At 46.9% G+C, this 17,500-nt stretch overlaps 1 protein-coding gene across 1 annotated transcript in view; it reads right to left on the reverse strand.

The window, feature by feature from the left end:
• Positions 1-17,500, reverse strand: part of LOC308373146 (semaphorin-4G-like) — a gene marked incomplete at its 5' end in the record, with an annotated part of 25,507 nt that overhangs the window by 5,230 nt on the left and 2,777 nt on the right. Inside the window, 8 exons of the mRNA XM_080848562.1 lie at positions 2,809-2,953; positions 8,365-8,540; positions 13,094-13,248; positions 14,531-14,644; positions 14,941-15,034; positions 15,460-15,558; positions 15,892-15,954; positions 16,600-16,790. Coding sequence (XP_080704688.1) covers positions 2,809-2,953; positions 8,365-8,540; positions 13,094-13,248; positions 14,531-14,644; positions 14,941-15,034; positions 15,460-15,558; positions 15,892-15,954; positions 16,600-16,790 — 1,037 coding nt within the window. The remainder of the gene's footprint in view (positions 1-2,808; positions 2,954-8,364; positions 8,541-13,093; positions 13,249-14,530; positions 14,645-14,940; positions 15,035-15,459; positions 15,559-15,891; positions 15,955-16,599; positions 16,791-17,500) is intronic.

The following is a 17,500-nucleotide window of genomic DNA, read 5'->3' on the forward strand; positions in this document are numbered from 1 at the left end:
TACAGAGAGACATGTGGGGGCTCCTTTTCCCAAAGTAAAGGACAGAACAAACACCCTCACCAATACAGACACTGATGCTGTGCTGTGCACATAAACCATCTGTTCAGAGCACCAGAAGACACAGGGGATAATTGGGTGTGTTGTTATATCATCTGAGAAGATATGAAGTTCAAACACTGGCCAGGACACACACTACTACTATACACTACACTTCTACATACTATACTATACTACTTCATACTATATGTATATGTATACTTTCAGTTAAGACTTACAATACTCTGCAACATTCGTGTAGCACAGAAACAACTAACCGAGTTCATGTAGACATATAAAAAGTCGTGTAGATAGCTTAATTCACATGAAACATTGCCCACTACATTCCCCACAACACGCCGCCATCTTGGTTAAAACATTTTTTTGAGTGTGCACTGATATGGAACGCTCAGGTAGATGAAAACAGGTCGTACAGTTACTATATCGCTGATTAAGGCACACCCCGGAACTCACTCTCAGAATGCTTGATTTCATCTACCCGTGTTATAATATACACTACACTTCTACATACTATACTATACTACTTCATACTATACTATTCTATACTATACTACTATACACTACTACATACGATACTACACTACACTACTTTACTATACTACACTACTATACACTACACTACTATATGTCTTCATATGGTATGTGATTCATTACTGAGCAGGAGTAAACTCTTCATGCCACTGCAGGCATGTCTAGCAACGAGGGGGAAAATCAGAACAAAGGCACTGCCTGAATGAAAGCAAGAGTATTTTTCACAGGGTTCACACCAAATTGAGTGCACTACAATAGGTGGGGGTGGGGGTGTGTGGGGGGGGGCTTTTCACGAAGGTTTAAAGGTCTGGCGTGATCGAGGGAAACGACTGATACAGGTCGGGTGCTGAGTCAAAAGGCTTAGATTTATTTCGCCGGCAGCCGACTGAGGTCCACGCCTTCTTTCTCCCTTTTTTGCACTTCGGAAAAAACCAGTGAAAGGATCCTGGACTAAAGACGCTCCAAGATCAGCCTGTGCAGAAAGGCCATGATCACGTCTGTAGTTTGTGCAGAGACTGAACTAGGCAGAGAGTGGCGTGGAACAGAACGTGTCACTGGACTCTGAGTTATCTCATTAAGAAGTGTCACGGCTTGGAATGCATCCAATATGAAAAACCTATCAAGACAGATTTTCTGCTTTCCGTAATCTCCATGGAGATGACATGAGCCCCCCTCCTTTCCTCCGCAATAAGTTGTCTGAGGATTTGGTTCATCTGAGTCTCCCTCTCTCTTGCTCTTCCTCTCTCTCACTCTCTCTCTTCCTCTCTAAAGGAAAGAGATTAAGGAGGCCTATGCTCTGCACCTCTGAAGTGCTGACTTCCGTTCCTTTGGAGCAGTGACCAGCAGCTGATTATGCTGATTCAACAGCAGCTCACACAAATGCAAACTTGCCCTGAGATAGTTAGAAACATCTCTCTTTCTCTCTGTCACACTAACTCACGCACACGCTCTCTCACACACACACACACACACACACACACACACACACACACACACACACACACACACACACACACACACACACACACACACACACACACACACACACACACACACACACACACACACACACACACACACACACACACACACACACACACACACAGACGGACGGACGGACGGACGGACGGACGGAATGGAATGGAATGAATGCATTAATCTATTCCATTTGTTGTAAAAGTTTAGTAGAGTGACTTGGCCTTAACCTCTGTAAACTGCACTCGAGTAATTCCCTGACTCCAGCCTCCCCCCTCCCATCCAATCCTAATCTGAAGCACTGACAGTCTTTACACAGCTGTAATAAGAGCACATTAGAGGCTGTAATAAGAGCACATTAGAGGCTGTAATAAGAGCACATTAGAGGCTGTGATGAGGTCACATTAGAGGCTGTGATGAGGTCACATTAGAGGCTGTAATAAGAGCACATTAGAGGCTGTAATAAGAGCACATTAGAGGCTGTGATGAGGTCACATTAGAGGCTGTAATAAGAGCACATTAGAGGCTGTGATGAGGTCACATTAGAGGCTGTAATAAGAGCACATTAGAGGCTGTGATGAGGTCACATTAGAGGCTGTAATAAGAGCACATTAGAGGCTGTGATGAGGTCACATTAGAGGCTGTGATGAGGTCACTGTGATGAGGTCACTTATCAGCGCAGATTAAAGTGAGGCCTTCAGAGCAGCTCTGAACAATGACATCACAGGGGTGTTGGAACTCTTACACTCTTACACAGACAATTACCCCCAATCAGTCCTGCCTCGAAGGCTGGGAGCTTCTTCTGCTGGTCACTAAGCGGACAGAAACAAACTGACTTGAGACATCTGAGCCCCAGTTTGGTCGCTGACGGTGCCAAAATATGATGCCTCTCCATTAAAAATTCTGATTATACTGCAGTGTACCACTCAGCTGCAGTCCATACCCGTCCACGGCTTCATTATCACTTCCTCCGTGTATCCAGTGGCTCATTAAGCCCGAGCGGAGCGAGAGACTGCTGACATGTATAAAGCTTCTCTCTCTCTCTCTTCAGTAAATATTTAACTACCCTTATATTAACTATCCAAATCGTTCATCCCATACATCACTGTATGCCATACCATATCATCTTTGCAGATGGTTTTATTTATCCAGTAGGCAGACCATCTCTCTGGGGGGGGGGTTAGAGGTGAGTGAGTGGGTGGGGTTGGGTGTTGACGGGGGGGGGGGGGGGTGGGGGTGTCTCACCGATCCAGGCCGTGGCTCGGGGGTCTTGCCCATGTACTCGCTCCACTTGAAGCTGGAGTCCTGGCTCTCCATGTAGGGCCCCTCAAACACCTGCCACATGTCCACAATGGAGAACTGACAGATGGCCGACGCCTTCACGTTTTTCCTGGGTAGAGAGAGATAGGTATTACCATTATTATTTTGTATGTTTTTTTTTAAATTATTATTATTATTGTTGTTATTGTTTTAGTGCTTTGGCAACAGTGTATCGCACATTCATGCCAATAAAGCCAATTTAATTGAATTGGGAGGAACGAACAATAACATTACTTTTTGTTCCTACAAAAAAAATGATTATTGTAATATCACATGAAAACCCCTTGATTATCCCTTGAAGGGACATGAGAGAAGATGGGGTAAGGCTACTCAGTAAAAACATTTGAGAGTTCACAAGTTCTTTGCTTGAATCAGGCAATAATTGTTGAGGTCATGGCAAGCATACTGTAAGGTGCAGCTGTTGTGTTAATCTGTGCCAATTTTTTCAAGGGGAAACTGTGTGTGTGTGTTTGTGTGTGTGTGTGTGTGTGTGTGCGTGTGTGTGTGTGTGCGTGTCTGTGCGTGTGCGTGTGCACGAACGCGTGCGCGTGTGTGTGTGTGTGTGTGTGCGCGTGTGTGTGTGTGTGTGTGTGATAAGCAGCACAGAAGACTGGGCACGGGGGGGGGCTTTGAGTCCCCCAGTAGCCTACACTATAAACACGTCATTACACAGGATAGGTTCAGGCACTAAGTTAAGTCCTAGAAGGTATTAGGAGAAGGAGAGAGAGAGAGGAGAGAGAGAGAGAGAGAGAGAGAGAGAGAGAGAGAGAGAGAGAGAGAGAGAGAGAAGGAGGGTTGAGTTCGAGACATGAGGAATTGAAAGAGAGAGAGAGAGAGAGAAACAATGGGAGAAAAGGGTTGCGATGGAGAGAGACAGACAAATGAGGGAGGAGAAAGTGAGAAAAGAAAGACGGAGAGAGAGAGAGAGAGAGAGAGAGAGACAGAGAGAGAGAGAGAGACAGAGACAGAGAGAGAGAGACAGAGACAGAGACAGAGAGAGAGGATTAGGAGAGGTGTGAGTGCACCAGAGTTTTGCTGGGATTGAGGCAAGCCAGGGCACAGCACAGGGAACAACCCGCCACATTGCCATGGCAACGCTAAAATAGATAGATGAGGAGTAGGACAGGGAGAGATGGGGGCGAGACACAAAGCTCATCAAGGCACCCAGTACATCTCCTCTGACAGGTGGAGAGAGAGAGAGAGGGAGAGAGAGAGAGAGAGAGAGAGAGAGAGAGAGAGAGAGAGAGAGAGAGAGAGAGAGAGAGAGAGAGAGAGAGAGAGAGAGAGAGAGAGAGGGAGAGAGAGAGAGAGAGAGAGAGAGGAAAACCTGACCAAATAAAGACAGAGTACAAAGCAGTGAGCACAGATGGATGTATCTTGCAGCTGATTTTGCCTCAACCTGATTTAACCTGAAATTCAGGCACAGCTCTTATAAACACACACAGAGAAACGTAAACTCACAGACAGAAACGCAAACACTCACACACACACACACACACACACACACACACACACACACACACACACACACACACACACACACACACACACACACACACACACACACACACACACACACACAGAAACGCAAACACTCACACACACACACACACACACACACACAGAAACGCAAACACTCACACACACACACACAGAAACGCAAACACTCACACACACACACACACACACACACAGAAACGCAAGCACACACACACACACACACACACACACACAGAAACGTAAACACACATACACAGAGAAACATAAAAACACACACAGGACACACACACACACACAGAAATGCAAACACACACACTTGCGTGTCCTCTTGCATTTCTGGCTAATAAATCAATGACATGGTCACACCAGTGCAGCCTGACCGTGGAGGTCAACAATACAAACACCATTTCTCTCTTCACTTTCTCTCTCTCTCTCTCTCTCTCTCTCTCTCTCTCTACTCTAACAGTTGTCTTCCTCATGCTCTTCCGCTCTTTCTCTCTCCCTCTCTCTTTCTCTCCCTCTCTTTGTCTCTTTCCCACTCTCTCTCCCCCTCTCTCCTTGGCTTTCTGTCTGATTCAGCAAGTCATGCTGTTCTCTTCCCTGCTGCCATCCATCACTCACAGGCCCACCTGTCTGCAGTCCTCCTGAACACACACACACACTCGCGCACGCAAACACACACTCAAGCACACGCACACACTCACACTCTCAAACACACTCACACACTCAAGCACACACATACACAAACTCGTGCACGCACGCACACACACACACACACACACACACACACACACACACACACACTGCACACACACACACAAACTCACACACTCCTGCATGCACACACACACACACACACAGACACACACACACACACACTCACACTCACACACTTGCACACACACACACAAACTCACACACTCCTGCATGCACACACACACTCACTCACTCACTCACGCAGACACACACATGCAAACACCTTTCAGGGAACATAACATTTCATCACATCAATCTTTGCACAACGAATTCAGACTCAGAAGTCATTATTTATATAAACACAGAACCAAACTCATTATAAACAGAACTAAGCCCACACATTCACTTCTTAGTGCACACAAGCTAATATATCCTGACCCTTTAGTGCACACAATTTAAATAAGCTAGGCTAATTGCTAATCTTTTTACATACATAAAATGATATACATTTAAATGATTAAATTTTACATTTTATTCACTATGTATTATCTTCACAAACTATTGTACCCAAACAACTGCACAAAACATACAATCACTGAAATCCTTTTTGTTTATACGTGTGTGGCATAACTGTATTTTTGCTTCATCGCTGAAAGAAAGACGCGTTCAGAGAAACATTCCTATCTGAAGGACGAGTGTGTTCAGCTCAAGTGGAAGTTGAAGAAGTTAACGGCCTTCAGCTTAGCTTTAGCCATCAGCTCTTCTCTGTCATTTCAGATGAGTGGGTTTGTCTTTTATAACTCCTCTCTCATGACGCACACAGACACAGACACAGACACAGACACACACACACACACAGACACACACACACACACACACACACACACACACACACTGACACACAAAGGCAACCAAACATACAATCCCCTTCTCATACACACACAAAAAGACCGGCACGCACACGTACATGTAGACACACGCACGCACACACACACATAACAAACATACACACACACACACACCTCCAAGTCTGTTTCTATAGTCAAACAACAGCTGTAAACAAGCTGTATCTGTGCCCTGTGGGGGGGGGGGGGAGAAAGGGGGAAAGAGAGAGAGGGAGAGAGAAAGAGAGAGAAAGAGAGAGAGAGCGAGAGAAAGAGAGGGAATGAGAGACAAAGACAGAGAGAAAGAGATAGAGGGAAGACGGCCCCCTCTATGAATAAAAGATGACTCTCAGGACCCAGGCAACAGCACGGAAACCTGTCACACACACACACACACACTTGCGCACGCAAACACACACACACACACTTGCGCATGCAAACACACACACACACACTTGTGCATGCACACACACACACACACTCGTGCACGCACACACAAACACACTCACATACTGTCAGCGATTTTAAGATCCCGATTAGAATGCTGGAAGAGATGCAGGGCCTAAGGAGCATCAGCAGTTCTGCTCGGTCTAAGGAGAGGAACGGAGGGATGGAGGGAGAGAAAGAGAAAAAACAACAGAGGAGGAGGAGGGAGAAAGAAAGGGGGAAAGAGAGTTAAGGAAAAAGACGGGGAGATAGATATGAGAATGGACAGAAAAGAAGAGAGAATCGCAATAATGGAACATGACAAGCATTAGAAGAGCATCAGAGAGAGAGAAAGAGAGAGAGAGAGAGAGAGACAGAGAGAGAGAGAGAGATAGAAAGAGAGAGAGAGAGAGAGAGGAAGAGAAAGGGGTCCCAGGCGTGCGTCTTGAGCAACAGGCAATCTGATGATGAGTCTGGGCTGCTGTGTGTCACTGGCACGAGGGTTGCCCAGGGGAATCTAATAAAGCCTATCGATCACTCCGCCTGCCTCTGGAAGTCAGGGCTTACACCTGCAGCTGCTTCAACACACACACACACACACACACACACACACACACACACTACAGACACACAGACACACACACACACACTACAGACAGACACACACACACACACACACACACACACACACACACACACACACACACACACACACACACACAATGCTACAGACACCTGCCATGCTTGGCTTAACCAGTCCCCTGGGAGAGAGACAGAGAGACAGAGAGATGGAGAGACGGAGAGAGAGGGAGATTGAGAGACGGAGAGACGAGAGAGAGGGAAAGACGGAGGTAGAGGGAGATGGAGAGACGGAGAGACGGAGAGAGAGGGAGATGGAGAGATGGAGAGACGAGAGAGAGGGAGAGACGGAGGTAGAGGGAGATGGAGTGACGGAGAGACGAAGAGAGAGGGAGATGGAGAGACGGAGAGACGAAGAGAGAGGGAGATGGAGAGACGGAGAGACGGAGGTAGAGGGAGATGGAGTGACGGAGAGACGAAGAGAGAGGGAGATGGAGTGACGGAGAGACGAAGAGAGAGGGAGATGGAGTGACGGAGAGACGAAGAGAGAGGGAGATGGAGTGACGGAGAGACGAAGAGAGAGGGAGATGGAGTGACGGAGAGACGAAGAGAGAGGGAGATGGAGTGACGGAGAGACGAAGAGAGAGGGAGATGGAGTGACGGAGAGAGAGGGAGATGGAGTGACGGAGAGACGAAGAGAGAGGGAGATGGAGTGACGGAGAGAGAGGGAGATGGAGAGACAGAGAGACGAAGAGAGAGGGAGATGGAGAGGCAGAGAGCTGTGTGCATGTAAGGAGAGATGAGAGGGACAGGCTGTAGTTGATGGATTATTGATCCAGTTGTTAAGCAGCTCCACTGGTGGTAAGACATGTAAAGTTCATGCACTTAAGGCCCCATGTGTGCAGGAACATTCACCTTCACAACCTCCATCATTCCTTCACCTCTCTCTCCCTCTCTCCCTCCCTCTCTCTCTCTCTCTCTCTCTCTTCCTTTATCCCTCCCTCCCTCTTGCTCTCTTTCTCTCACTCTCATGAATTTTGATGATTAGTGGAGCTTGGTCTGGAAATAAGACTTTGGATTCAATTTAAAGAAGTGTGACAATTCATTACCGGACATGATTGGAAAAAAAACATTTACAGCAGTGGGGGAAAGACGAAAAATGATGTTATGGGTCAAAGTTCACTTTTGTAGAAACACTTGCTAGATGTTTCCCATTTCAGTTTATGAACGCGATGGAAAATCTCTCAAATTTCACCTGCTGGTGTCAAAAACTGCATGCCACCAACAAAATGACCACCATCCTTCTCTTCTCTCTCTCCCTCCCTCCCTCCCTCCTGAACTTTTTCTCCGTTTCCCTGTGTCCTCCTCTCCTCTCCTCCCTCCCCCATGTTCTTACCATTCCAGGCCAAATATCCCGTAGAAGAGTGTGTCGCGTGCGGAGGCTCCGCTGAGGGTGAAGACGCTGCGCAGGACGTTGAAGTGGAGCTGGTAGTCGGGCAGCGAACAGACGAGGCGTGCCTTCAGGAAGGACGTCCACTTCCTCTGCAGTGTCAGATGGCCCCCATGGTCACCCTGCAGGACACACACACACACACACACACACACACACACACACACACACACACAGATGGAGATAACAGAATTTATACACATCCCGTATCATATTTCATATAACTTGCTTTTTTTCAAAATTTTACAAATTCTATATTCTCTTCCAACTACACCATTTATACACATTTCCACATCCTTTTCATCTTCTAGCCGTCCCCTACAATTCATCTTCGAACTTCAGAGTACTTTTATTCACAATTAAATTGCTGACCAACAGAACATCTCGACTCATTTTCACTTTTAGTAAAACCTTCTCAGCACAGCCTTCAAATATCCATACTTCCAAGTCAATAATTTCTCGTTTAGTTCCCAAAGTGGGCATTAAAAGCAGGTGAGAAGGAGGGCTACAGGGAGAGAGAAAGAGAATGAGAGAGAGAGAGAGAGAGAGAGAGAGAGAGAGAGAGAGAGAGAGAGAGAGTAGTGAGAAGGAGCGCTAAAGGGAGAGTGGCATGGCCTCCGAGCCGTAATGAAAGACTCCCTTAATGCACTGGAATGGAACTGGCTCTGAAGCAGGGCGTGTGAGGGCAACACTGTGAGTAGGGTGGAGAGAGAGAGAGAGAGGGAGAGAGAAAGAGAAAGAGTGAGAGAGAGTGTGAGAGAGAGAGAGAGAGAGAGAGAGAGAGAGAGGGGGGGGGGGGGGGGGAGGGGGGGGGGGGGGGGGGGGGGGGGGGGGGGTGAGAGAAAGAGAGAGAGAGAGAAAGAGAGATAAAGAGAGAGAGAGAGAGAGAGAGAGAGAGAGAAAGAGTGAGAGAGAGTGTGAGAGAGAGAAAGAGAGAGAGAGAGAGAGCACTGAATCACACACACACACACACACACACACACACACACACAGAGTCCAATCTGTCATGCAAATAAGTCGAACACATTGTAATGTAACGTAAATGACTTCTCTCCAGCACCACTCAGCAGGGGGAGCGACTTTCCGTGCAACTCCCTGACATAATGAGCGCGAAAACACCACGCTCATCGGAACCCCCGGCCAAAATATCCCTGCGCACCGCATAAGCTAGCCGCACCCGCGGGACTATCACGCTAGTCGCGTTCCAGCCCTAATGGAATCGAATCAGCTGCGGGGGCAAGAGGGAAACCGCCACGGCGGGAAATCAGGAGCGCGGCCAGCTCTTAAGTAGGGTCCACTCCAGCGAGTGTGTGTCTTGATGTCTGAACGGATGGCTAACTCCAAGCCGCGAGGCACTGCCAACTCCCGTCTGCGGCCAGAGAGGAACCGTGGGAAATGAGCAGCGCTCGCAGTCGGACAGGCCTACTGTTCAGAGACCTCAGCCACTGCTCCAAAGGATTGAGGGATATGGTACACCGAGCTTGGAGGGAGAGGGGCAGGCATAGTAAGAAGACAGGAGGAGAGGGAGAGGAGGAGTAGGAAGAAAAGAGTTGTACCCTGAAAAACAAAACAGGCAGAGAAAAGTCTTTTGACTCTGCAGCGATGCCATACTCAAAAATACATACAGTACCAGTCAAAAGTTTGGACACACCTTCTAATTTTTTTGAAAAGTTTATTCTTTACTTTTATTATTTTCTACATTGTTGATTAATACTGAAGACATTTAAACTACGAAATAACACATATGGAATAATGAACTGAACAAAAAAAAAGTGTTATCTACCATGTAGAAAATAACAAAAATAAATAAAAAACTTCTCAAAAAATGAGAAGGTGTGTCCAAACTTTTGACTGGTACTGTACATAGGACTTCATGCTGTATGTTGCATGACTGAATGGCCTCCTCTTTAGCCCTATACAACAAATGGCTTCTTTAAGATTATCTGAGGAAAAAAAACTTATTTTCATTTCTCAACTCTTGGGTTTCAGGTCAGTAAGCTGAACTTTTGGAGTGACTCCATCTACACGATAATCCCCTCATTAAAACTACTGAACTTGTAAGGAATTAGAAAAGGGAGAAAAAGGGGATTTAACAGTTAGAGTGAATCCAACAGCAGCACCAATAATAACACTGACGCAATGAACTAATCCCAGAGGCAAAGGGCCAAGCCTTACTAAAAGCCTCCCAGAACTCTGCCCAGCATTACAAATGTGCACAGGGCAGTGCTATGCACACAGCACACCTGACTTGACCAACTGAATGGTGACATGCATACATAACACAATGAATGCCACTGGACCACTCAAAATGCAAATGGTCAAGTGCATAATGATACACACAATGAACACACTGTATGGGGCGCACACGCACACACACACACACACACACACTCCAGACACATGCTAACTAACACACACAAGGGTCTAAGACACGCCATCATCACACTCTGATGGAATGGCACACCCACATTACTTATTATCACAGGGACGTGCACAGGAATTTTGAAGGGCAGTTGCTCTGCCCTGGAAAAAAGGGGCCACACGTCAATTTTTGTCACCGCTGCTGCCATGCCCCCGTCCCCTGATCGCAAATTTTGCCAATATCATTTTAAACTCTCCCTAACCGTTGCTGCCACCACGCCCCCCCCCACAGCCCCCCCCCCACCCCCCCCCACCGATCGCATACTTTAAAAATATATATATATCCTTCGGAGGGGCAACTTCAGTCGAGGGGAGAGCAAACCGAGCAACCTTAGCCCCCTCCTGTGCAGGTTCCTGCTCCATCAATACACTCAGCTGCTTCACACACAGAGAGCACAGAGAAACACAGTGAAGCCAATTCAGCCCTCAGTAATAACCCCTGCTGCTCCTTTTTGCCATCTGTGGAAGCAGAAACACACACACACACACACACACACCACACACACACACACACACACACACACACACACACACACACACACACACACACACACACACACACACACACACACACACACACACACACACACACACACACACACACACACACACACACACACACACACACACACACACACACACACACACACACACCAGGTTTGGGTCTCCATCAGAGGAGCAGGGTGCACCAGCCTCGCCCTCCAGCATGCCCACCGCCCGAGGGCATGAAGCTGAGATCGCGCCCCAAGGTGACCGTGCCAGGAGGGGGAGATCTGTGCGTCGTCCCCCTGGCCATAATGTGGATCATCAGCAGCCTGGCAGCTGGCTGGTGTCCATCTCCAGGAAGAGAAGAGAGAGAGAACTCCCAAATGTGTCACTAGACTCTCCAGGCCAGAGACGAAGGCTTTGTGGATTTACTGGGAAACAGGCAAGCTGTGCTGGGGCTGTGGTGTCAGCAGAATGGGGATATGTGTTTCAGCAGAACGGTCTCAGGAAGACAAACACACAATTAGATGAAATTCACCCTGCTGTTCTTGTAGAGTTTTTGGGCTGAACTTTGGGCTGAGGACATACAAGATAGTAGAAACTGGGGGATGGTTTGAAAGCTACCCTTAGTTAAAGGTATTCTACTAACAGGTAATGGAAAGCAATAAGAAGAGTGATCCATAGCCTCAAACATGAAGAGTAATGAGCTCAATATATTTCCTTGATTGACATGTGAAGAAGATACCACAGGTCACCTTGAATGCCTCTGTAGTGGCCAGGCCTGATGGGAATGGCAACGCTAGGCCGATACTAATACATACATACACACACACACACACACACACACACACACACACACACACTCACACTCACACTCACACTCACACTCACACACAGACACAGACACAGACACAGACACACACACACACACACAAACACACACACACACACACACAGAGAGACACACACACACACACACACACCAAATCAGGGGAATTCTGGGTTCAAAGAGTTCAAAGTCTTTTGTAACATAAAACAGGCACACACTCATACAAACATAAATACACACAGAGAGGACAAGGCCAGGACACTAACTCATAAAAGACACTCCAATGAACTACGCTCTGAGGGATGTCCCAGGGATGTGCTACACACACACACACACACACACACACACAAGCACACACACACACAAGCACACAAGCACACACACACACGGCTATTTGCACTCACTGGAAAACCCTGTTCAGTGAGTGAGTTAGTGAGTAGGTGTGTTATCTGTGTAGTGGTGCGGGATATTTATAACCCCTGGGCTTTCATGTGTGTGTGGTGTCACAACTTGAGACAGAACCCTAGACTCAGAACTATATACAGAAGCCATCAAAGCTGTCAGCAGCTAATTAGAAACACTAAGAACATTATTTTGGTAAGATACAGAAAGCGTTTTGGTCGTTATTTTCAAAAATGCTGTGAAGGATTTCTAGCAAACTTCCACTAGACTTGGCCACAGTATGAGTTTTTTTTACTCTGTTCCTCCCCGAGGTCAGATGTGTAAGGTGAGAAGATGCTAGGTGTCTGAACATCCTCTACCTTCGAAGAACTCTCACAACCCCAGACCTAATAGCGTAGCTAAGGCACTCAGTTAGGAGTGTTGCACTACTCACAGCAGCCATTGCAAAAGCGGTGTATGAAAAAATGTGCCAGACAGAGACGTGAGAAGAGTGTAAGTGCTTTCTCAGTGCAGCAGGCGCTCTCTTGTGGGTCTGACCTTGCAGACGCGTGCCACCCGGGCCACGCGGCCCTGACCACTGAAGGCGCTCGGCTCCTGGCTCTTCTCCGTGAAGAAGAAGTAGATCTTGTCGTCGTCGCCCACGGAGCTGTTGACACTCTCGCGCACCAACGCCGAGCCCACAAAATCCGCTTCTACAGGAGCAACAGGCATACACACTATGAGCACTCTGATGTACAGTAGATGTATAATAGAATATAAAATTGTATAATAGAATATGAAATTTATATAATAGAATATGAAATTGTATAATAGAATATAAAATTATATAATAGAATATGAAATTGTATAATAGAATATAAAATTGTATAATAGAATATGAAATTGTATAATAGAATATAAAATTATATTATATTATATCATACACATAGTGTATTACATTTAGAGTAATGCCATATGCAATAAAGCCTAAGGAGATGATGAACGCTGACTTCCAGGAATAGTTAGAGTGATTTAAATAGAGTGATATAAATCCTGAATGTGATCCAAAACCACTCATTTTATGTTCGAGGGCTGACTGTATGAATGGCTGGAGACTGTTCGGATCATGATGCAGACTGTTGTGTATTAGAGCTAGGGGTGGGGTATTAGAGCCTTACAGCAGGGCAATAGAGGTGGGGTAATAGAGCCTTACAGCAGGGCAATAGAGGTGGGCTAGGGGTGGGGTATTAGAGCCTTACAGCAGGGCAATAGAGGTGGGCTAGAGGTGGGGTATTAGAGCCTTACAGCAGGGCAATAGTGGAGGGCTAGAGGTAGGGTATTAGAGCCTTACAGCAGGGCAATAGTGGAGGGCTAGGGGTGGGGTATTAGAGCCTTACAGCAGGGCAATAGAGGTGGGGTATTAGAGCCTTACAGCAGGGCAATAGAGGTGGGGTATTAGAGCCTTACAGCAGGGCAATAGAGGTGGGCTAGGGGTGGGGTATTAGAGCCTTACAGCAGGGCAATAGAGGTGGGCTAGGGGTGGGGTATTAGAGCCTTACAGCAGGGCAATAGAGGTGGGCTAGGGGTGGGGTATTAGAGCCTTACAGCAGGGCAATAGAGGTGGGCTTGGGGTGGGGTATTAGAGCCTTACAGCAGGGCAATAGAGGTGGGCTAGGGGTGGGGTATTAGAGCCTTACAGCAGGGCAATAGAGGTGGGCTAGGGGTGGGGTATTAGAGCCTTACAGCAGGGCAATAGAGGTGGGGTATTAGAGCCTTACAGCAGGGCAATAGTGGAGGGCTAGGGGTGGGGTATTAGAGCCTTACAGCAGGGCAATAGAGGTAGGGTATTAGAGCCTTACAGCGGGGCAATAGTTGAGGGCTAGGGGTGGGGTATTAGAGCTAGGGGTGGGGTATAAGAGACTGTTGTGTGGCATGTATTTGATGCAGATGTGTTCTGGACATGTGTGCCCATGTAGCTGTGCAGGCGGGGCTGACCCAGGAGCCATCTTGTGGGGGCCTCCTCTGTCTTGATGGTGGGGGTGGGAGAATTCCTCCTGATGTCAGGAGAGCTCCTGAACTCGTACTGAGAGGCCGTGTACATTTGCTCATCTATGGAGACACATGCAGACACGCGCGTCATTACATACAGCATGTGGGTACAGTAACATACAACGTGTGTGTACGAACACTCAGAATACACACAGAAACGCTTCACACATAAACATTTGCTTTCTCTGCTTGTTTCCATATCAAATTAAAATATGACTGGTGAAATTAAAATATACCACAAGCAACGGTGCACTGAATTTCACATAATGAATGAAGGTATTCCAGTGGAATAGGTTAGCTTCTTATAAACACAGACGAGTACAAGAGGTCATTCCCCATGCTGCCTGCTACTGTACCTATGAGGAGTCCAGTGTAGCCTTTAGCTGGGTCATATGGACACTTCTCGCGTCCCTCCTCGAAGCCTGAAGAGATCCTGAACTTCTCTGCATCCTGAGGAACAACACAAGACAGTCCAAACATGCTGTGAGTCCATACTGACAGCAATTGCACAGGATTCAGGGCTGCGTGTCAAGAAGAATGACAGATTCAGCACACTAAAACTACAGCTAAAGCAACTCTATTTGAAATATCATAAAAGATAAGATCAAATAAGACTAAAAAGGATTATATTAAATACATTAAAGCGCTTCACTGACACAGTGCTTTGCAGAAGCTGTCAGAACATGTCTGGCTCTAGAGTTATTTCTTCATCTTTTCTATTTTCGGCTAAGAAGGACCTCCTGGGAGGCACAAAGACAACGAAAAGTCTTCTTCATGTTGATCGATTTGAAAGAAAAGACTTAGTTTCGCAAGAGAGAAACCAAACAGATTCTCTTTCTGCAGGCTGTAGGCACTGATAAGTGATCTATGCTTACAATATATGCGCAGAGGGGCTTGAAGGCGTGGGTTCCACACATGTACAGGTGTGTGCTGTTGAAGCGCTGCAGGAACCGGATGTGATTGAAGCACTCGGTCTGTGGAACAACAACAACAACAACAACAACACAGATCAACAAACAGTTATGTGTATGTGTGGTGGTATGGACGTATGTGTGTGTATGTGTGGTGGTATGGACGTGTGTGTGTGTATGTGTGGTGGTATGGACGTATGTGTGTGTGTGTGTGTGGTGATATGGACGTGTGTGTGTGTGTGTGTGTGGTGCTATGGACGTGTGTGTGTGTGTGTGTGTGTGGTGGTATGGACGCGTGTGTGTGTATGTGTGTGTGTGTGTGTGTGTGTGTGTGTGTGTGTGTGTGTGTGTGTGTGTGTGTGTGCGCGCACATGTCCGACTTGGACATTGGCCTACTTTGTTGTCTCGGCCCTTATCCAGGCACTGCTTCTTCTGGTCAGCTGATGCGTCCCACGTGATCTGAGGGGAGATGACGGTTCATCAGGTTGTTGGGAAAGGAGGGAGGAAGGAGTTCTGTGTTTTACAGCACTAAGTCGTCTAGAATTATCTAATTTAAGTGGGCTTATGACGTTAGACTCATAGTCAGATAGAGATCATGGGAAAGGAGGCAGTATTGCCACTCGGCAAGATTACTCTCGTCATAAAAGCCAAAGCAATAAAGCAATAAACAGAATAGCTTTGAACTCATACGCGATAACTTAGGTAAATATAGGCTCACTGATTCAACTGTTGTATGAGCACTGTTCTGTGTGTGCTTTCAAATTGTTCTACATTGCCCATGGCAAACACTTCAGTTCAACATGGAGTCACTCTCATTCTTATGACAGAATGCATGTTGCAATCACTATCAGTCAGACTTAAATTTGCTTTATAAAAAACCACCAGTGCAAAAACTGCGATGTCAAGTGTTTTGCAATAAGGACTAATTCATTAATGGCTGGTGGTTGTGTTGTTGGTGTCTGGTGTCACACACACACACACACACACACACACACACACACACACATGAACACACTCACACACACACACACACACACACACACGAACACACACACACACACACACACACACACACACACTGTGTGTGTGGAGGCTGCAGCTTACTGTGCGTGGAGGACTGGCTGAGATGTTGCTGGCTGGTAAGGCGTAAACAGCACCCCTGGCTCCGACATACAGCACGCCTCCCCCTCCACCTCCTCCTCTCTCTTCGCCTCCCTCAGGCGCCTCCTTCTCCTCCAACAGCAGGGTGCTGTAGTTCACCACAGAGCCTTGGAACCGCTCACACCCGAGGAGCCCTACACACACACACACACACACACACACACACACACACACACAGACACACACACATTTTGAAAATATTCCAAATTTATGGAACAGAAGCTGACACTGAATTTGCAATGATGAACTCTTCTGCAGAGCTTGGCTTGACTATAAGAAATTATAGTCAAGCCAGACACACACCCAAGAACACATCTTAAAAACACACACAAATACATTATGTACACGTGGAGAGAGAGAGGAAAACAGTCAGAGGTGTAGTATAAACACACACGCACACACACACACACACACACACACACACACACACACACACACACACACACACACACACGTACACACACACGTACACACACACACATACACACACACACACACACACACACACACACACACACACACACACAAACACACACACACACTCACACGTACACACACACACACACACACACGCACACACACACACACACACACACACACACATACACTCACGTACACACGTACACAAGTACGCACACACACACACACACACACGCACACACACAGCAGTAAAGGAATATAATGAATATGAATGAGGGCTGGTAGAGGACAGCTGTGTTACTGCGCTCAGGTTTGGCTGAGTTGTGAGGTCTTTAAATCAGGGGGTGGGGTGACAGCAAGACATCTAATGAGACAGAGAAGAGAAGAGAAGAGAAGAGAAGAGAAGAGAAGAGAAGAGAAGAGA

Source organism: Sprattus sprattus, assembly GCF_963457725.1.
Source record: "Sprattus sprattus genome assembly, chromosome: 12".
NCBI lineage: Eukaryota > Metazoa > Chordata > Actinopteri > Clupeiformes > Clupeidae > Sprattus > Sprattus sprattus.